Source organism: Lethenteron reissneri, chromosome 43, assembly GCF_015708825.2.
Source record: "Lethenteron reissneri isolate LAM-NWPU_2019-01 chromosome 43, ASM1570882v1, whole genome shotgun sequence".
Taxonomy (NCBI): domain Eukaryota; kingdom Metazoa; phylum Chordata; class Hyperoartia; order Petromyzontiformes; family Petromyzontidae; genus Lethenteron; species Lethenteron reissneri.
In genome coordinates this window covers 671,983-693,871 of record NC_083821.1, presented here as the reverse complement: position 1 = coordinate 693,871, position 21,889 = coordinate 671,983, and the positions used below count along the sequence as shown (strand labels likewise).

Below are 21,889 nucleotides of genomic sequence, written 5' to 3'. Positions count from 1 at the left end.
ACGAAGATAAAGAACCCCCGTATATCCTGCAACAGGCTGTTGAGGCAAGTGATCTTCGCGATTGCCACTGAAGGCCGCCACAGCGTACGGTGGGGTGGCAAACACCACGTCAGGCCACCTTTGTCTCCCCGGTGGTAATGTTTACACACCGCACCAGGTACTCATTTGAGGCCGAGTCGACCTTGGCGATGCCCATGACTGGTTCAGATAATCGTCACTGGTGTTGGCAGCGAGAGGGAATGGAACTCGGGTTGCCGGGTTCATAACGCAGCACACTAACCGCTGCACTACCGCTCCCCCCTTACGCACGCACACTCACGCACGCACACTCACGCACGATCCCCAGAGCTCACTCCCAGGATGCACTTCAGAACACCTTCCCTCCTTTGGCGCCATTTTGTCATTAATCTCAGGGGCCACGATCCCCTCTAGTGATGTGTCCTGCCCAAGGCCCTTCACTTTTCTTCACAGCCAAAAAGATGCCTCCGAGTCGTGTTTGTTCTCTGATCCACGTATTGCTTGATGTATATCTACTGTGCAATTCCAAGCTTGCATCTCTCTATCCGGCTTCTTTGCGTAAATTTCAGCTTCCGCTCCATTTTCGTGGTCCAAGTGTAGTGTAATAGCGCCGGCTGGGGGACAGCGGCGGCTACTGTGGTCGGACAGACAGCACACACGCCGGTGAGGGTGTGAACGATGTGTGGGCAGACAGGAGGCACCAGGGCAAGGGTCACGGAGGACGCCATTCGGAGGGCCCTGGAACCTGCTAGCGGGTTCGAGAAGGGAGGCGCAGTTAGGGCGGAGCCAGGCCGCGCTGGGAGCATAAAGGAGCCAAGAGCGGGAGCTCGAGGCTGCCGGTTCTGGGAGTGGACTCTTCTCGTCGTTGCTGTCGTCTCGACGCCGTCATTGCTAAACATTTCTAATAGATATTGCGCTATGAAAGATAGTAGTTGGCTATCTCAGTCAGCGCCGTCAGTGTTAGACGGCTCGTGTTGTGTACAGGCTGGGCTGAGCTACTGTGGAGAGTGTGTGGACGAGACCGTGAAAGTTGTTAATAAAAAAATTGCCTCCTATAAACTCTGTCTCTGAATCGTTGACACTACAAATGTCGTACCAGATAATGTACACCAATACAAATATCATCTATAGTTATAATAAACTTGTTTTAAATCCAGACAGAACTAAGCTTGACCTTCTGGTCTTAACCCGGGGACGAGAGGAATTCTACGATGCAACAGATGCAACCGCAACTCCTAGATTCACATCCGGGCACGGGAGCAAGTGGCCCCGTGTAGTGGCCACTGGAGCCGGACCCCCACGCTAATTCAGCCAAAGTTAGAGTATGGGACCATTCATACCTGGGGGAAGGGGGGGGGGTAGAGTACCCAGTTCCCTACCTCATTGTCCTTCATAGAACTCAGCGTGAAACATTCAACGCGATTCACGATCAAGCAGATTAACTCCAGTCACTCACTGAATGGCAGCCAGTCACCTCCCTGTCACTCTTCTATCACTACTACTACCACCATTTTATCCAGGATTTTCCTGTTGCGTGTAGTCACTTTAAGATGTTTCTTGTTCATGTTTTTGTTTTGTTGTGGTTGCACCCGAGTCAAAAGCCGCATGGCTCACAGGGTTATACCTAATACATGAAACTGAAACTGAAACCATGGTTACCACACCTGTGAACTTCACTTCCCGACGTGGTCTACCAGACTGGATGTTTTGTGTCACCCAGGCTGTGTTCAGCCACCGCACTGCAGGTCACAACACTCATAATTCTGCTTCTTTTCTCACACTCTGCTCAACTCTGGAATACCCACCCATCGCCTTTCCCCCCCACCTGAGTTCCTACACCCTTGCTCAATGCAAGGAAGTTATTCACACCCTTGCCTCTTACACCTTCAAAAGTCCAGTTTGTTCCTAGCCACTTGGCACTTTGAGTTTTTGAGCCTGTACTCAGTATCCATGATAAACAAAACAAAAGACGGTGCAACAACGCAATAATGCAGCAACGCAGCGAGCCACAGAAGTCGAATCTGTTTCTGTGTGGAGGTACAGAGGAGGGAGCGGCGGTGGTGTACATGGTGCGGCGGTGGGAGGGGGGGAAGTGGAGCAGGGGAGGTGGGGGTCACCGTAAGTCGCACATCCGGCCCCGGGGGGGTGCGGCGGCCGAGACATCACGGAGGAGGCTCGGAGCCGTTTAACCCCAATTACTGCGGCCTCGGCGCCCGGGCGCTATCAGTGTCGCCGGAGCGATCAGCCGACCTGGTTCCCACGGGCGTTTTTTGTTGTGGCGGAGATTTGTTTGAGGTCGCGATGACCTCGAGATAAACAACGTATGCTGCGTCTGTTTGGCTATCACGGCCAAAGAAAACACCCGATTTTTAAATGAAAAATGTAAAAGAAAATGCATCACTTTCTTGTTCGAATTTTTCAAAAAAAATTACCAATTTTATTCCGAACGTGCTATTGGTGTCACGGTGTCACGAGACAGAGGAAAAACGACATTTACATTCAGAATTCTTGCAGGAAGAGCCAGTGGGACATCGCCCCCCATCCCCTCGTTAGAAGATGACCTTGGAAGGTGACTTTATATGACTACTTCTGAAAAGCTTTCATCGCCAAAACAGTACATGCTTTTGGAATAGTAGAAAAGTGTTTGAATGTTTTTATTTTCAAAACAGGAATTGTTTTTCTCTCTCTACGAGAGTGAGCGAGTACTGTGCATGTTACCAGTTGAAATTATTATTCACAGTGACTTCAAACAACACTCTTCCTTAGCTTTCTTTAAAACAAAATCGAAGTAAAAATAAAGGGATAAATGCGTATTGCTGATAACGAATGTGTTGCTGACATGTGCGTTCAGTGCGTGGCGCATGAAGCGTGTTGCCCGTGGTACGTGGGGAAGGGGTGGCTCAGCGACGAGCACACGATGCACATTGCACTGAGCTTGGTGACCGGCCTCCCATACCTGGCCTACCATCAGTAAGCAAATGATATATTGCGCCTTGGTTGACTAAGACTTAAATGTGTACTTGGCGTGGTATATAAACATCGGCAATGGCGAGACAAAGGAGGCTGGTCATGGTGTCGGTCATCATACCCTTCAACAATATATCTCCGACCTTAATAGGCTATCGCTAACAGCGCTTGCCCCAACACCAAATGCAGTGGTGTGCGTGGCGCACTCGGAGTCACGCACAAGGTACACGCGGACGTCCGCCACGTGCGCGGGGCACGTGCCGCGTTCAGGATGTGTGCGGGGCGTGCGCCAGCCGGGCAGGTGGCGGGCAGTCAGCCGTGCAGTGTCTGCGAACACAGTGCAGCAGTCTCACCTGGTAGCTGAAGTCCAGGCAGTGCGTATCGTTCTCCATCATGGCCGGCAGCGCGAGACGCGCCTTGCTGCTGGTAGGTCGGCCCGCGGCATCGGCCAGCATCACAAAGGGCCCTGAAACCCACACGCACAATCCACACGCGCGACCTCTTTTTCCACTGCAGAAGCCTAGCCGTACCGCAGACGTCCAATGCAAAGAATGAGTCGAAAGGCGTGCAGATGATGCGTTAACAGGCAATTAAAAACATGCCCAACGTTTATTTTGATCCGAAATCCGATGATAGGATCAGTATGCAGTTGAAAGTATTCACAATGAGCCAGTACAGCCCATGTTCCTGATGAAGCCACGTGATGAAAGGCAAGGTGATGAAACCTGGATTTATCTAGCGCCGAAATGTGATCAAATCGCAAGATGCTGCACAGAAACAGTGAGCAATATTTATTGTTTCGATCCAGTCCGCTATCGGCAGGTAAACACAGTAAGGTTTTGAGCCTGGAGTTGACAGCACAGATGGCTGGGGAACAAAATTCGAGAGAATGTGGGAAGCAGAGGAGAAAGAGCAAATTGCCACTGAGCTAAGGTTGACTGGAGGCTTCGACGGGAAGCCAGCGGAGAGGGGATTGTTAGGTGAGTGTGTGCATGGTGGTAGAGTGAGATGAGAGGGGAGAGGTAGGTAGAAACGAGTCCTTAAAGGATCTTGGAGAAGAGGAGCGTGATAATGAATTTGATCTGGGACTGGGTTGAGGTGTTGATGCATTTCGGATCGAGGGGAAAAGAGAGTGTTGGTTGTTTAGGCCGGACCTCTTTTCAGTTTTCTACCAATACCCAGACTGGTAGAAAATAAAGTAAGGGAAGCATTCCTCCCTCAGAGTCTTTATTAGAAGCGTCATGATGGAACATCACACACATACATAGAAAGGCACGTCGGTATTTTTCCACAGTTGATGGAAAAAATAGTGCAGGCCGTGTCCTGGAAACATCTAAAAAGTCATGAAAAAATATATATTTTACAATATTACAACAGCCGGAAAGAGGACCATTTTTTCGCATAAAACTCAATAATGAAGTCGTAAATTTTACGGAGAATTCCCACTTGAAGCGTGATTTACAACGCAAATAATTACACAAACTATTATTCATATGGCTATTAGGCATCTGCGGCATCGGGGACAGCAAGACAATTGGAAGGTCAAGCTGCAGGAAAATTGGGTTCAGCCCCAGCAAAGGGAGAAAATTTGCAATTTACTTTTTGTTTCAGCTGCTGGCCCCGAAAGGCTTTTTTTGCGAATCAAAGCAGCATTGAGCCAAATTCCCCGGCCGACTCAACACAACTTTATTTATAGCCAGCGGCACCACGAGATGACATGCGCGGCAGAACAATGTCACCCAAGCATCACAACGCAATCCATCGCCGGAAGCCGCGCTGCTTCCCCCGCCGCCTCCCCCTCCCTCCCCTCCCTCCCTCCCTCCCTCCCTCCCTCCCTCCCTCCCCTCCCTCCCTCCCTCCCTCCCCTCCCTCCCCCTCCCTCCCTCCCTCCCCTCCCTCCCTCCCCTCCCTCCCCCTCCCTCCCTCCCTCCCCTCCCTCCCCCGCGATCTTCGTCGGGCGTCACCGGATTTATCGCCGCGCCCGCCACCTGCGCGCCCGGCCTGCCGCGAGCACGCAGCACCTGCGCACGGGGGCCGCTGCATCCAATTCTTCAGATGCACTCCTGTTTTTGAAGGATCAGGTTTTTTTATGTTAAATATTTTTTATCTTGTTATTTTTCCTCCGCCAGCCACAACAAGCGAGCCGCAAGCGAGGCCTCAACTTTGGCACGCGGTGTGCGACCAAACGCGCCGCAGATACTTCTCCCGTGTACCGTATTGCAGGCGTCTGATGTCTTTTCTGGTGCTCGAGAAAATGTAAAAAAAAACAATTTTATCGCGCAACCTCCTGCCCTTGATGTATCCCAGGTCGCCCGAGCGAAAGAGGCAATGTTTACATCTCCTTGGGGTTGGGTTTCTTTTCAACACAATTGCCGAGCACGGGCCGTAGGCCCAACTCTCGACAGCTGAAAGTTTACACATTTCCTAAGCGGAGCACGGTTATAATTGTAGGGGATGGGCAGGGAACTCCACATCGGAGTGGTGCGAGGGAAGAAGCAGGGAGTCCGGTTGGATGGAAAGTTACTAAAACGTTCATTAAAAAATTGCATATTGTATTTTTATATGCTTACAAAGTTGAACGAAGATAATGTAATGTGTGTACTTTTCAATTACAGGAACTCGCCCTTTACAGAGGATATACATGGCGATACGAATATTGGAAATAAAGGGGGAGAAATGTGGTCACATAAAACATTTCATATACAAACTCTTGTTTGTAAATTTACGATGTACGCTTGGAATTACATCGAGAGACAGAACAAGAAAACACGTGGATTAGAGAACATACGAAAATAAGTAATTAAAACTGTTCTTAAAAAGTGGGATTGTGCAAGACATGCCATGGCTAGACGACACAACAACGACTGATAGTCAAGAATAGCGACTGAGTGGCAGCCGAGGAATGGAACGCATCCGTGTGTCAGTCCACCCATGAGATGGAGTGGTGAAATCAGCTCAGTGTGCAGGGGCTAAGTGGATTGTTACATTGTAGGATCATGAAAGATGAAGCGAGGCTTTCATCCAGCAATGGATTGATCATGGCTCCTTTTGATGATGATTCACTACCAAGCCCATGTTTGTACATCTCCCTTGCGAGATGCGATGATGATGATAACGGCGATGACAGTACCACGGTAACTAACCCGAGCTGGAGGATTATCTCCAGATGAGCCATTCTGCGCACAATAATTAAGGGGCGCGTGACTTTGTTTGAATACGTGCGCTGTTCATTCGGATGTTGAAAAAATAATAAAGCCGCCCCGATGCAAATCGTCCGTTCGGAATCCCCCCGGCCACTCGCTTGGCGCGGCCTCTGTCGTGGCCGTCCGCACCATCGCGGAAAGCACACAACGTGCACGGATTAATTACTGTGAAGGGTACTTTTTTATCTCATTATACGCTATTATATTCATTTGATTATTCGCTTGCCATGGCTCAACCTTGCAGTGTCAATTACTGCCACGCAACTAATTACTTTCAGTATTTGTTTACAGTTATGCGTAATAAGTCGGGTGTGCGGCAGCACAAGTGACCGGGGCAGCAGCAGCACCTGGAGATATTGCTACCCATGTCTACACAGAAATATTAATTTCAGATGTACATAGCAAGGGAGGCTGCCGCGGTGGTGTAATGGTGATTTGCGATCCAAACGCCGAATCCATCTGTGGCGCGAATGATGATGGAGCCGGTTTCTCAAACTCTACCCCCACTCCTGCCCCCATCCACCCACCTAACCCCCCCTGACCCCACCTCCATCCCCCCAGCGGCATGAATGGATACGCCACAGGTTGTCGGCAGGGCGCGTGCGGTGGGTTAAAATGCGAGTCACTCAAACCACTGCGGGTCGTCTGGCCACCGTGGAAGAGTAGGCCGAATACCCGAGAGACGTGCTCCATCGGAAGCTTCCTCCAGTGGCATGGCCCTTCCACAAGCAATGGCACCAGCAGGCAAGTGCAAGGCTGTACCGCGTGCCGTTTCACCGGCAGCAGGCGGCCATTTGAACACGAGGGGCGCTTTGGGGCAGGGTCAGCAGGTCTGGGGAGGATTCTCAAAGCTCGCGTCCTTGTAGCCCTTGGCGACATGTGGCGAGCAGGCCGAGCAACAGCAGAGGCGCTTTCACTGAAGCTGTGCTCCGAGTTGGGTTCCACATGCCACGGACGCGGCTCTAAACCTTCTGACGACAATTAATTACAGTAATTGGAAGAGACAAATTAACGATGCTGCTCAATCCCAGCGGAGAGTGGCAGCAGATTAAATATCTCATTTTGGTGATTAAGCCTCTTTGGGATGTGACTTGGGGGACGCGCGATGTGGCAATTTATTTTTCTATCATCGCTAACGGACGCTCATTTCCTAAAATGCTTTGAAAAGATTTCCCTTTAATTCCTTAATGAACCCAGATTTTATCAGCTGAAGTGTTTATTCCCAGAGGAATTTCTTTTTAATGATAAATCGCTTTTACTAAAAACACCACGAATGAAACACAAATGAACGACGTCAAATGCACAGCGGTTTCACTGCCATTCCTCATTCTCGTGGCGAGAGATGGTTCGGGAGCACGACTCGCGGAACATCCGGCAGTGCACGATGCTTCGTGCCGTCGTCTGACTGCCGCATTTTGTTATCCCAGTTGGGGAGTACGGCCGAAAGGCCCAAAAATGGCGAGCGGCCAGCAACACCGGGCCTATTGAAGATAAACTATTCGTTTATTCACCAGGTAAAGCTCAGTGAGCTCCACAGCTCTTTTTCAGAAGCGATATGGCCACAATTGATAGCTCACTGAACAAAATACTCAAAACGAATGTTGCTAAATAGGGAGGCAAAACCCGGAGGACACGGATAAAAATCCACACGACCAAGGAGAGAGACACGCAAACTCCAAATATACAGCAGGCGTCAGGGTCGGGATCGAACCCACGACCTTATACCAGGCGAGATCGTTAAACATCTTGCCACCCCCCCCCCCCCCCCCCATGTTTCATCCCGACCGCCAGGGTTTTTAATAATGTCGGTTGGCCTCGGAGCAGTGCGGGACAGGCCTTCTGGAGAGCATCAGTTCAACTGTGGCACAATACATCTCTTGAAACGTGAGATAGAAGACGTAAGCCACGTTTGTACGTCAGCAGGCATTAGCGTGTCTCAATAGTATACCCTCAGCTAAAAACAACTCGCTACTATAATTAAATGTGATCGTGATAGATTAAAAATACAATAAACAAATAAACGTGCAGTTGAAGTGAACACCGAAACACAACTCCAGTTGAAATATTTAAGTGTTGAACTGTAAATACAAGCCGATAGGGGTAACAGGTGATGCATACTAATACACGGATAAATTCAGCCACTGTCAGTGATCGTAAAAACATCCGAATCAGTTTTTCAGTAAACATTACGCTGACTTACGGCGTAATAACATCCGCTGTAAGAACGCTGATTTGCGGCATGTGTGGCCCAACCTCAAATTGAAAGGCTGCGGCCCGGCTCGCCGGCCCAGGGTCAGAGACGGTGGCGGCAGCAGCAGCCTCCTGGGCTTGGCACAGTCACCAGGGCTTGTGCCACAACCTCCGACCGCTGACCCACGACTGCTTCCCGCTTACGTCCTCGTTCCACGAGCCCTGGTAAAAGGTGGCAACCCTGCAGCCATGATTTGTGTTGCTTAAACCACTGCGGGCGGAAGGGCTGTCGCTCTAGGCGGTAACTGGCCTACTCTTCCTCGCTGTCTTGGAAGAGGTGGCAGGACGCACACTTTTACCCCATCGCACATGGCCTGCCAATTGACCGACGGTCGTGAACCCATCCCATGTATGCAGCATGGGCCCTGGTGCAGGGAAATAAATCCCCCCCCTCTCCCTCCCTCGTCTAATTTCCCATCCTTCTTCGTAGACTGGAGCCTGGGCCCCTCCAGCCTGCGCGAGCCCCGGCGCAGTTGCACCGCCTGAACACTCGACAGCTACGCCACCGTCACTCAAACCACCCGTGGGCGATTGGCCAACATCATGAGGAAAAAGCGTGTTTATCATTGTTTCTGTCGGACGGTTTTTTCTATACTAAATTGACTTCTTTTTTAAATAAACATAGTTGGAAATTATCATTAAACTTCCTTGTTAGGAAATTGTTGTTGACATTTATTACCCTGGGAGGAAAACAAAAAATCCAATTACGCACCTAGAGTTTTGAATTTTCAAGTTTGTTCATTTAATCGCAAACAATTAGAGATTGCAAATTTGTGCTTTTCAGAGGCTCCTGTAACACCAAGACAAACAAGAATAACTGAACAATGTATGGGAGATGACTCGGTGATTGCAACGGATAACTTGCCACGCTATGAACCTGCCACAGCTGTAGTTGGATTTCCAGTCGTGGGTAACACGAGTGGCGAGTGACCAGCATGGTGAAGTATGCGCCTGATAATCCCCACAACCCACACCGTGTGGAGGTCTTCATCCAGCAGCGGACTGACCAAGGGCTTTACATTTACAGAAAGATCTATATGTACACCCAACTAATTTACAATTACTCTGAAACTGTATTCTCATCAACTGAAAGCGATGGCTCCAAATCCGTGTGGAGAAACGTGTTAGAAGATTAATGCGACTACTTTGATTGGTGGGAGACGTGTCTGGGCTTTGAAATAAACGCTGTTTTCTCTATAACTTGTCCCAATTATTTTAGTGGGGCATCTATAAATGGATCACCCTGTATTACTACTATAATGAGCCAAGAATGTCTGTGTGTAACGCGCGTGACGTCACTCCACATGCCGCACCCCCCGTAATAAATATTCATGAGCGGGTGGATTTTTTACACTCACGCACAAGAAGGTCGAGCGGAAATATTTTATTTCGCAAATTCGCTTTCACTTTGACGTTTCTTTATTGAAAGTGTATCTATTAAATGATTATATGCGGCAACACAGTGGATTTGGTGTCTTAATTAATTCTTCAGCACTTGAGACAAAAGGTAAGTCTAATTTATGCTTCTACATTATAGTAAAATAGACATTTCTCGGTGATTTTCCAGATATTTGCATCGAATTCCAATTTATTTCAACCCCAGCGACTGAAAGCAGAAGAGAATAAAGTATGAAAGCAGCGAATTTGAACAAATTGAAGGTCAGTTATATACAGCCTTACAGTGGCATGAAATTAGGTGTATTATGACGTGGTTTAGTGCAAGATTCACTGCCATTAAATTTACACAAGATACAATTATACTCTGCTCAAATTTTTTCATAAATATTACAGCTTCCGTCCTAGGACGGGCAAACAAGCTAATAAAGGATATATATTACAATGAAAGACAGCTTCTCTATGCTTATTTTGACGTAAGCCACTCACTGTGTGGCGAAAGGAAAATCTCAACACGTGGCCCAACCCAGAAAACAAGACTTAGATTGTGAAATATTCTCATGATGATAATACTTGGATGTATTTATCCAGGAGAGTCACACTTGGTCTTAGGCCTCTCTTTCAAGACGGCCCTGCTGCCGCTGCATGGAGTTTTTATTTGAAGATGTTTTCAGCCAATAATTGGCGAGTGCTTATGATACACGTGGGAGGAAACGGGAGCACCCGGAGACAACCCACACGTGTGAGGGAACAACGCTCTATCCCCGTACGGATGGACACAGATGGAGATTAATTCACGTTCTGTACTCCCGTCTCCTGGCGATCAGAATCACGATGTTTTATTTGTCCTGGAGAAATCCGACGATCAAGGCCACGGCACCTCCCCGACGTCCACGGGAAGGGAGGTTCACGGCGTCTGTTGGGTGGTCCACCAACCCGCGCTCGTGCCTCCTCCACAGCGCTGGATCACAAGGATCGTTTGCACCTCGGAGGTGGCGACTATCAGACAGGGAGCCTCATCAGAGCGGTGAGCTCCACTCGTGAGTCCACGAGTGCCTCCCACGTGCACCCCCCTCCCCTTCACCCCCCCCCTTCCCCCTGCTAACGAGCACCGCCTGCTGAAAACGAGATTTAATTTTCACATTATCTTTATATTAAATATCATGTGAAACACAAAGTGGCTTATTTCTAATATTGGGACTGTCACAGAGCCACAGGAATGCCATTTTATCGAGACAAAGTGAAATTTCTAAAATAATAAAATTATGAATGCTACAATCACGACCCAGCTAGATCAACATTGTTGCTCGGGGCACCCCGTTAATGAGCGAATATACTCCGGGAGAATTCACTTTTACAGACCCAGCAGGGCCTCACCGAGTCTCAAGGCTCTTTGTCACGAGGGTCCCGCTACAATGGGGGTGCGGAGGCCGTGGTAACAATCCCACAATCCCACGGTCCGCAGCCCACCATTTATCTCCTCTCCCATCCTCAAACTCGCTCAGTCGCCTCCTCCTCACTCTTCTATCACTACCACCATGGTAACGGAGCTCCACTCACCGATACCTCGTCATGTGTTGAGAACTCGGTCCTACCAGACTGACCATTTCATTTCTTCCACACCGTGTTCTACCACCCGCCACACCGCAGGTCACAACAATTCTCTCTCTGCTCCTTCCCTCACATTGTTCCACTTTGCAATGCCCTCGTCTTCCCCCCCCCCCCTTCTCTGAGTTCTAACAACCTCGCTCAACTCGAGAACCATTCGCACTCCGCCACGTGCTCGGGTCGAACCACGCGCTGTTCGACAACAAGTCCCGACGCTTCTCTCCACGCGCCGTGAACTCAATTCGCAGAAACGAAGCGACCCTCGTCAGCGACATTACACCTTCAATAGTGCTGTTTGTTGCTGACCAGCAGCACCCCGTGCACCGTCGGGGTGCCGGCGGTGCCGCCACCACGGAGGAGCACTTTGAGGGCGGAGCGACTGGCGGCTGCAAGGGCCGATTCACTTCAGCGACGGACAGCGCAGATAAGAAGACAATAAAGATCACTTCACAAGCCCTCACAAGCAAAGCCCTTCACATCTATAGACAGGCACGCTCGTATACGCACGCACGCACACATGACGCATGCAAACGCACAGGAAGAAAAGCAAGCGATCCACTTGTTTCTATTAGCGAGCTCCTAGTAGGCCAGCACGGCACGCGGGGGTGGGTGGGTTTGTGGGTGGCCAGAACCACTGGCCAATCTGTATGTTCACACACCATACTCATGTGAGGCTAAGTCGACCTAGAGAACGCGCAGGACCAGTTTAGATATTCGTCACCGATGTTGGTCATGAGCTGGAATCGAACTTGGGCCGCCAAGTTCGAAGCCCAGCGCGCTAATTACTCCACCACTGCTCCCCACGGCACACACAAGCACGCGTGCACGCACAAACACACGCTCTTCACACACTTCAGGAACTGGAGAATCTCCCAGCTGCATAAGCTCTCAGCACGCAAAGTGAAACGTCGGACACCGAGCCAAACAACGCTTGGCAGGGCCCGAGCATGGAGAGCGACGTGACGCGTCGCCACCGGGAGACGGGCGGGAGGCGAGTGGCCACGTGGACACAGATGAGAGGTCACCACTCGAGAGAGGCCCTTTCCCAGCTTTTAGTGATAAACATTCCCCAACTTATAGTGATAAACCCGGCCACAAAGCATTCCGCGCTTCCGAAGGCGAATTTAAATCACAGCCTAAAATGTGTTCCAAAACAGATAAAAATGTTTGAAGAGAACAGCAAAGTGGTGCGATTATTTTATTCTGCAGCTCTCCGTGAAATTGAACGGCGGAACAAAAAAATAATATTGAATGCGAAACGCTGAAGCACGCGCATGGCGCTAGATGACAAGACGCAAGACGCTCTAAAATTCCAATTTGTAACACGAAGACCGGGAGATAAAGCCGCCGTTTCCCCTTGCGGGCGGCTCCTGGAGCAGGGAATGCATTAAGACAAAAGGAAACGCTGCAATATCTTCACGGGGGCGTGCCGGCTTCAAGAACCGGCTGCGCAACGCGTTTGTTGCGCGCGGCGGCATGTGGATACTCTGGTCTCCAACAGGCCCGAGCAGTGCTGCTGCATTTTTTTTAACGCAACTGGAGTCCATGCGTCATTGGCATACCTGTCTGAACGACCCCCTCCCCATTCCCCGCTCCCCACCTCAAGACCAAACACCTCCCCTACCTCATTCATCGCGCACCGCTCTGGGAGGCGAGTGCACGGAGGGCAGGAATTCTCTTCGTTTCTCTCTCGCAGCTGTTAAAGCATTCCACGGTCACCTGACCGAGGGTGCTGAAATATCTCCCGTGTGACGCACGCGTTCCTCTCGTCGCGACGTGACACACAGCGTACGGCTCCACTTGAGAAGGCACAAGAAATCCGGGACATGTCACGTGGACAAGATGAAGAATATTATATCATAATACCAAGCATAGGGCAGAATTGCATTTAAAATCATCGTCATGAGTGGTGGTAGATTTAAGAACCTTACACCGATGTTTCAATTGCCTTGCTTGGAGATGGAATCCAACTGGTGCCATCTGCATTGCAAGTCCAGTGTCAGAACCAAGACGCCATTATGGCAGCTTCCCTAACTCTTTATAATATAAAACTATTTATAATGGCCATTATAACTATAATAAAGTCTCCCACTGCTCCTCACAATAATGAGTCTTACCATGTACCATTGTAGTTAACGATACAAATGCAGAATGAATGGCACGCGTGTTGTCCAATAGAAAGATAATCATGACACACGCATTCATACACACACATGTAGATCCCCCGTATCGCCTTAACAGATGGTTGGGGTAAGCGTTGTTAGCGAGCACCGATCAAAACCAACATGGAACATGAAACGGTGGCGTGACCAGCAACACAGCTGGCCACCTTTATCTTCCCAGTGATGATGTTAAGCCCGAGCCGACCTAGGGGAGGCCCAGGACCGGTTTGGATATTCCTCATCTATGTTGGCGTTGAGCGGGAATTGAACTCGGGTGGAAAGGGTTTGTAGGGCATTGTGCTAGCCACGACCACTCCCCCATGCACACGCACGCATAAGCGTAAACACAAAGTGCTGCTCCCGCACACTCTGTGCGCACGACACTTCACACACCGCGCAGACAAAGCTCTCGTGTTTGTGCAGGAACAGGAAGGCACCAGGCCATGTTTAAAAAAAAAAGTCGGCGTTAAATGTTTGTCGTTGCACTTCCCTGCAAAAGAGAGCCCCCCCGTGCGGACGCCGAACCCAGAGCATCGCACGGCCGCCCACGGAGTGTCTGGCACCCGATGGCCGAGCGTGCACTACACGCAGGCCACTGGTGCGCTCACCAGACCCTACACGTTTTTAAAATAGCAATCGACGAGCGAAGAATTCCTTGGGGTAACTGGTCAGGACCATTTATTCTAAATTATATATAGAAAGAATAATTTTGGTTGAGAAATAAGTCGAAATGATAGCTTTCAGAATAGAGATAAAATGAAAATAACAGGGCCAACCGATGATGATGCTGTCAAAGCAAAGACAAATAAGTAGAATTGGGCAGCACTCGTCATGAGAGAACCTGACGAGCGATGAGAGAGAAAACGAACTCCATTGGAGCGCAGACCGAGAGAAGGGAGGAGAAGCAGAGGGACACAGCGGAAGAGACAGCAGCAGCAGCGGCAGCGGCAGCAGCGGCAGCGGCGGCAGCAGCAGCAGCAGCAGCAGCGAGACGACATCACAGAGGTCGTAGGTCGCGACCGGACAGAAGCGGCTGGGGAAAGGAATTGGGGAATGTGGGAGACCTTTGCCCAGCGGCGGGGAGTTACAAATTGGCAAAAACAATTGCAACGACAACAATAACTACATCAACAACAACATTTATCAGAGACAAGGTGAGTGGCCCTCCAACGTCCTTCTGAGAGTGACTTTGGCACAGAAAGCACCTCGAGTGAACAACGTCGACTGAAACCATTTATTACTAAATTGTTCGAAATAAATTGAAAATAATGGGAACCAAAACATCGTGTACTCGTTGGGGAGTCGCTTGCCATTTTACTTTCCATTCAGTACATATTTACCAGAGCCAAGCTTAGCCTGCAGTACAGGCAAATGGAGCAGCCACTAGAAATTCCCCGCTGGAGGAGTTCGTGTGACTCAGTGGACTAATATCATTTCAGTGGCGAGTCCAGGTATCACCTGCTGATTATTAAACCATGCTCTCAAGGTAATGCACAAAGCAGCTGCCTTGTTCGATCTCGGAAGCTTAGCGAAGTCGAGCGTGGTTAGTCCTTGGATGGGAGACTCTGGAAAAGCGGGAATTCTAGGCTTAGGCGCAGAGGTGGCAAGAATAAAAATCAGTTGAGCGATCCATCTGTGCAGAGCGTTGGGTGTTACATGGCTTGGAACCACAGTGGTCACACGTGTGCCTCAAAGCAATAAATAACTGGGTTCTATTCCTGACTTGGGCACCTATCTATCTATATCGAGTTTGTATGTTCTCCCCCTATTATGCATGGGTTTGCTTCAGGTTGTCTGGTTTCCTAGCATAGCTAAAAACATGCCATTGGTGTTGGTCAACAATGTAGCAGGAACTGAATAAGAGTCTTCGGATTGAGCGAGGCTCTCCTGCTTAAGGGGCCGACATATTTCTCATAGTTCTCTCGCCTCTTTCATTTTTCTCGCAACAAAAACAAAAGCCCCTTTCTGGGAGGCAAGAACGGAAATGTCACGGAACGGCTCTCAGTGGCTCAGGGCACCTGCAGGCCAAGCGTGGCGTGGCTTGGACTGGCTTCATCAGTTCCCAACGTAACAACGAATAAACAAATATCACACCACGCAGCAACACGACAAACTCACTCGCCACCGCAGCTGCGGGCTGCAGGAAGAAAAGTTAAACGGCACCTGGGAATTTTACATCAGGAGAGGCAGGCTGATCGTGCACATGTGGAGCTTTCCTTTATTGCTTTGTTATTTTTATATTTTTCTTTCTCTTGGTCGCGGCTGCTGAGCACAGGGCCCACAGGGCCCAAAGGGCCCAAAAGTGCCAAGCGGCCAGCAACAATCATTGCTCGTCTCTTCTGGCCGGGACACCTCAACACAGACTAGACCGCCCGCAGTCGGCCACGAACGCCACTGTGAGGTCCACCTGCAGCAGTCAGAGGCTTGACCACATCATGCGTCTTCTGCGTGACAAGCTACATTGGTTTGGGGCAGAGTTCAATCTTTGGCTGCCCACCTACAAGGTGTTGCACAAGGGGGCGGGTGGGAGGCCGCCCCCCAGTATCTAGCAGACCGCTTGCGTATCGGTGTCCACCAATGAGCCCACACATCTTCTGGGGTCTCCTGCGCCTTCCGGCTGATTTGGTCATAGCCAGGCTTAAGAATAATCTAAGTCAATCACAATCTCCGCCCCCTCGCGAATACCCACCTTCACACCCACCTTCACACCCACCTTCACACCCACCTTCACACCCACCTTCACACCCACCTTCACACCCACCTTCAGCCCACACCTGCCCAGCCGCCCAGCTGTAGAGCAACTGCACCAGAGCCCATGCCAACCACGCCACACCACCGCACCAGTCCCCCCCCCCCCCCCCCCCCCACCAAACAACCAGCGACTCTGCAACCCCCAGTCAGCTCACCCGGTGCATCCCAGTGACGATTTGCCACCTCTACCGGTCCCCGGACAAATGGATCCACGCACAGGCCGTGTTGAACTCTCTCCGCGACGAACGTCGCGAGGGACCCTGTCCAGTCTCCCCCACACCGGTGCCCATAGCCCAGCGCCAGCGGAACTCCGACCCATAGGCCCCGGAGCAGTTGCACTGCCTGCACACTCGAGTGCTACGACAGTGTCGTCGACAGTCAGGAGAGTCAACTCAGTGAGAGCTTGGCGTTGCCACCTGTCCTGGTTTTTTCCAAGATCGTCCTCTCTTTGAAGTGGCTCTCCTGGGAAATCTGTTTGTCTTCCACGGAACATGAAAAGTCCCCGTTTTTGTCAGTTGTCTAATAATGCACCGCTCGAGACAACGCATTCACGTGTTTTTCTCCCCTCTTGCAGTGTTGTGAGATATTCTTCCGCACGTGACATGCCGCAGATATTTTGTTTCACCGAATTATGGGAACGAACTGGCCTGCCGCAATAACACAAATTTACAAGCGACACGCTCCTCCGAACTCCCCACGCACGCAACGCAACGCCCAGAGGAAATAACATTGAGAGCGGGGGAGATGTCACGACTGCCTCTGCCAGCTCCTCCCAGATGTGGGTGTGAGGGTTGAAATCCACGACATCGTCCAACAGCCAGCCACGACAGGTTTGTCAGTTGCCTCAAAGCGCACCGCTCAAGACAACGCACGCTCATGTCGTTGAGATGTTATTCTTTCTGTTTTTTCCACGATACGTCCCGTAATTTTTTGTTTGTTTGTACAGCTCAGGAAGTGGCGACCCTTTTGAGCGGTGGCGATCAAAAAAACGTGGCAAGGGCTCTCAATCCCTGGCCCTGCCACCACTCATAATTGAACTGCTTTCCATCGGTAAATAAAGCGCCCTGCGGTGCCACGCTAATAACCTTCACCTGATCAGGGGCCTCCTCAACGAGCCTTGCCTAGGCATTGCCCGCGGGAAGCCACGGCCCACAGCGCACTTACAAACACCGCCAATCTATTGAATGCAGCTTGGATGTATTTGTATATTTACATATTGCCGTTAAACATCTTGGGCACAAACCAGTTGTTCTATTGTGTGTTTTAAATGGATTATTTTATACCACTGCATCCATTCCACATCGCTAAAACACCACTGCATCCATTCCACATCGCCAAACAACTTTGGCTCATGGCACAACATTAATTGTGCCATGAGCCAAAGTATGAGAATTTGCATAAACGGCCCATCTGTTAGTGAAGGAGCCTGAATAATGTGAATTCCATCTCCCTGTGTGGACGTCGTTTGTTTATTTTTAAATGGCATGCAAATGTAACGGTTCCAAAATTGTTTGTGACTAAGTACATTTGTTTTTAAAGATGCAGCCCTGTAATTACATGTTCACGTTCCTGCTGATCGAAGGGCCTCTACTGAAACAACTCAGGAGAGCACCTCCTGAGGGTACTTGGCCTACTCTTCCACACTGCACTGATGTCTTGGAAGAGGTGGGTGTACCCACACTTTACCCCACCGCCCGCGCCTTGCCGATCGTCTAACTGTGGTGTATCCACCTATACTGCTGGGTTCACAGAGGCGGGGAGATGCAAGATACTCGCACAATCCTGTCAACTGCCGCGCCGAGAGATAGGATCTGATTTCCAGTCCAGCTTGCTGACCATTGCACTGCGGCAGCGTGGGACTGCCACCTCCGAGAGACAAACAGAGCAAAGCAAAGGCCTTGCTCTGTTTGCCCAGTGCCACTGGCTCGAGTGGCTGCAATGGCAGCGTGACGCAATGGCACAGTGACACAATGGCAGCGTGACACAATGGCACGTGACACAATGACACAATGGCAGCGTGACGCAATGGCACAGTGACAAAATGGCAGCGTGACACAATGGCACGTGACACAATGACACAATGGCAGCGTGACACAATGGCATGGTGACACAATGACACAATGGCAGCGTGACACAATGACACGGTGACACAATGGCAGCGTGACACAATGGCACGGTGACACAATAACACAATGGCAGCGTGACACAATGACACGGTGACACAATGGCAGCGTGACACAATGGCAGCGTGACACAATGACACGGTGACACAATGACACAATGGCAGCGTGACACAATGGCAGCGTGACACAATGACACAATGGCAGCGTGACAATGACACAATGGCATGGTGTCACAATGACACGATGGCAGCGTGACACAATGGCAGCGTGACACAATGACACAATGGCAGCGTGACACAAAGACACAATGACACGATGCTTACGAGTCACCCTCTGTGTTTGAGAAGGAAACACAGAAGTGGGAATTGCACATCGACGTCCGAGATTCCCCTCGGGCGGCCTCTACTCCGCGGATGGAAGAAGCCTGAACTTTGCCACTTGCTTCTGCGTATGAGAGTAATCGTCGATGTAGGACACTCAAACCAATGATTACGATTATTTTTTCTCAAAGCTGGAAATCAGCTAAATTAACCGCAGGATCGAGTTTAAGGAGATTGTTTTTTGTTGCGCAGTCATTGGCGACCGGGCCGAGACCATCAACTCACAGCACTCGGGACCCGGTTTAAATCACAGGCCACCGGAACCCAGAATCAAACCCAGGAGCTCGCGCACTTGAACCTCAACAAAAAGCGAAGCAGCACGACACCCCACCATGATCCCACAGGTGTTGTGACCGAGAAACACCGTACACATGCACCGATTCGGTGACGCTACCAGACTTGCACGCTGTCCTCGTGTTTAAATCGGAGATTGTAACGGAGGCGCTCGGGCCAGGCGCGCCGTGCGGTGCACAGGCACGGGCCGCGGTGAGACGACGCCGCTGTGGGGGTGGGCGACTCCGTGATAATTGTAGCCGGGCTCCTCAAGGGCACATCCCTAACAGCAAACGCAACCTCACACTACACAGTTCCATTCACGTTGCATCATCTTCACCAGAGTCACCGTGACCCCGCGCTACGCACAGACAAGCCAAATGGACAGAGCTGGAGCCACGCTGCCGTCGCTGACCACGCCGCGCCCCCACCCCTCACCTGCCGGGGCCTCCAGGCCGGGAATGGAGTCCATCTCGTGGGTGGGAACCTCTTCCCAATCAAAGTCATCCTCGGGGTCCTGGTGGAATCCGCAGGCAGGGAAGGTCACGCCGATCGTGCAGCCGCCTGTACTCGCCGATGAAAAAGAGGGAGGAGAGAGGGGTGGGGGGGGGTATAGAAATGTTTTAATTTCACGGACGTAACAAGAATGGCCACCCCTTCCCACGACCCTCGGGATGGGGCGGCCGGGCGTGGAGACGCACGCGGCACCGCATCGCGTCAACGGCCACCGTCCACTCGCAACAGAAACGCGGAGCCACACATGGCGAGCATTTTGTGTGCGCTACACACAAGACACACGAGGTGAAGATGCACCCCGAGCCCCGCCCAGTAGTGTGGCCAGCACCATGCATCGCCGCCGTTGTCTCCACAGCGCTGATGTTTTACGTGGTGCACCAGGTGTTACTCAATTAAAGTCAGAGTGGACCTATGGGAGGACCCAGGGCCATTTCAAATGTCACACTCATCACTGATGTTAGCCGCATCCGGGAATTGAACTCAAGCGGCCGTGTTCATAGGGCAGTGCAATAACCACGAGGCCACCGGTTCCCATGGACACACACGTGAACCCTTACACACTAAAAGACAAAGACACAAACGCACGCGCACACACACACACGCGCACGCTCGTCAGATTCTAAGAGCTTCCGTGAGCAGCAAACAGGAGGCTGCGCACGGCTTAAAACCAAGCACACCCGTGGAACGCTCACAGAGCCAACCGAATCCGTCGTTCGCTGGACGTTAGACGCAGCGCACAGCGCACACCCTGGCGGACCTCTCTGCAGCGACAGCGGCCACGGTCTCCACACGCCTGAGGCGCCCGAGCCCCCCGGACCCATGGATTTAGCCAGTGGCGTAGCGTGCTTGGAATGGACCCTCGTGCGAGGAATTAAATTAGCCCACCCCCCACTACCACTGCCCCCCCACCCCGTGTCCAATGTGTGCCCTCTTGTAACCCGGCGCCTGGGTCCCTTCCGGCCCGTGGGTCCCGGTGCAGTTGTACAGCCTGCACACTGGACGGCTACACCGCCACCAGAGTCAGCGGTCAACAAAGTGAAGTCATCGAGAGCTTTGGTTGCCACCGGTCCTGGTTTTCCCAGGATCTTCCTCGTGTTTACGGTGGATCTCCTGGTACATCTGTAAATCTACCCCCCACCCCTCAGTCCATTAAAAGTCCTGGTTGTTGTGAGTTGAGTAATTACGCACCACTCAAAACAACTAAGTCACGTGCAGTGCTCCCCTCTTGCAGTATATCCAGGTTGACACTGCATGGATGTAGAACCTATTTCGCACCGTACATAGCCGACTGCGCTAATCGGAGGTGTGGAATTGTGCATCACTGCTTTCCAGAACCAACTGGCCTGCCGCAGTAAAGACAATTCACAATCTTATCTTTACTGAAGCAGAATCTCACATTTACGAGTGACACATTGGTCCCCCCCGACCCCCCTCTCCCCCAGCAACGTCGGAAGACAATGCCACTGCCAAGTCACAGCTGTCTCATTGCTCACACGACAAACTGGTTCTCGTCAGCACCGGCGGCCAGAGAAAGGGGCGGCAATTCCACATTCTCGTGGCGAGGGCCACAGAAGAAAGTACATAAAGCCGGACAAACCATAATGGGGTTTTTTTGCCGAATGGGAGAGACCCCAAATGAGGGCTTTCAGAATCGATGGCTGCCTTTCAACGTCGGCCAATTCCATTGCCCACCATGTGAGAGAAACCGCACTTGGCAGCGCCAAGGAAAGTGATATAATAAAAATCATCATCACTCTTAGCGCTCGCTGCAGCTCCACCTAGAGCAACATAAAGCTTCACGCAAATCGCTGCCAAAAAAGCTTAAGATGTCTCCCCATGGTAACGCAGGAATCCTGTTCCACTCCATCCGCAAAGACATGCGGCATCTGTGTTTGAATTGCAAGAATATGCGGTTGGCTGCTGGAATAATGCATAATCATGTAACATGTTCCGCTGCACAGCTCCGTGGAGTCTTTTTGTCAGAAGAAACTCTCAGCACATGCAGCGAAACGTCGGACACCGTACCGAACAACACGTGGACAACACGTTGCACTACCCGAAAACTCGTCTCGGTGTAACGATTTGAATTCACAGGGGCTCATTAAACTAAACTATAGAACTATTTTTATTTTACCAGAAGCGACCTGGCCACAAATGAAAGCTCAAAGAACTGGCTTATCACGTGGACATTTATAGCAGCCGAATACTGTAAATGCGTGATATTGATTCGAAATGTGGATGGA

The 21,889-nt window shown here is 50.8% G+C and overlaps 1 protein-coding gene across 1 annotated transcript in view; it reads right to left on the bottom strand.

Moving 5' to 3' along the window:
* Positions 1–21,889, bottom strand: part of LOC133353379 (receptor-type tyrosine-protein phosphatase kappa-like) — a 189,203-nt gene that overhangs the window by 128,661 nt on the left and 38,653 nt on the right. Inside the window, 2 exon segments of the mRNA XM_061569582.1 lie at positions 3,339–3,451; positions 19,569–19,694. Of these exon segments, the coding sequence (XP_061425566.1) occupies positions 3,339–3,451; positions 19,569–19,694 (239 nt within the window).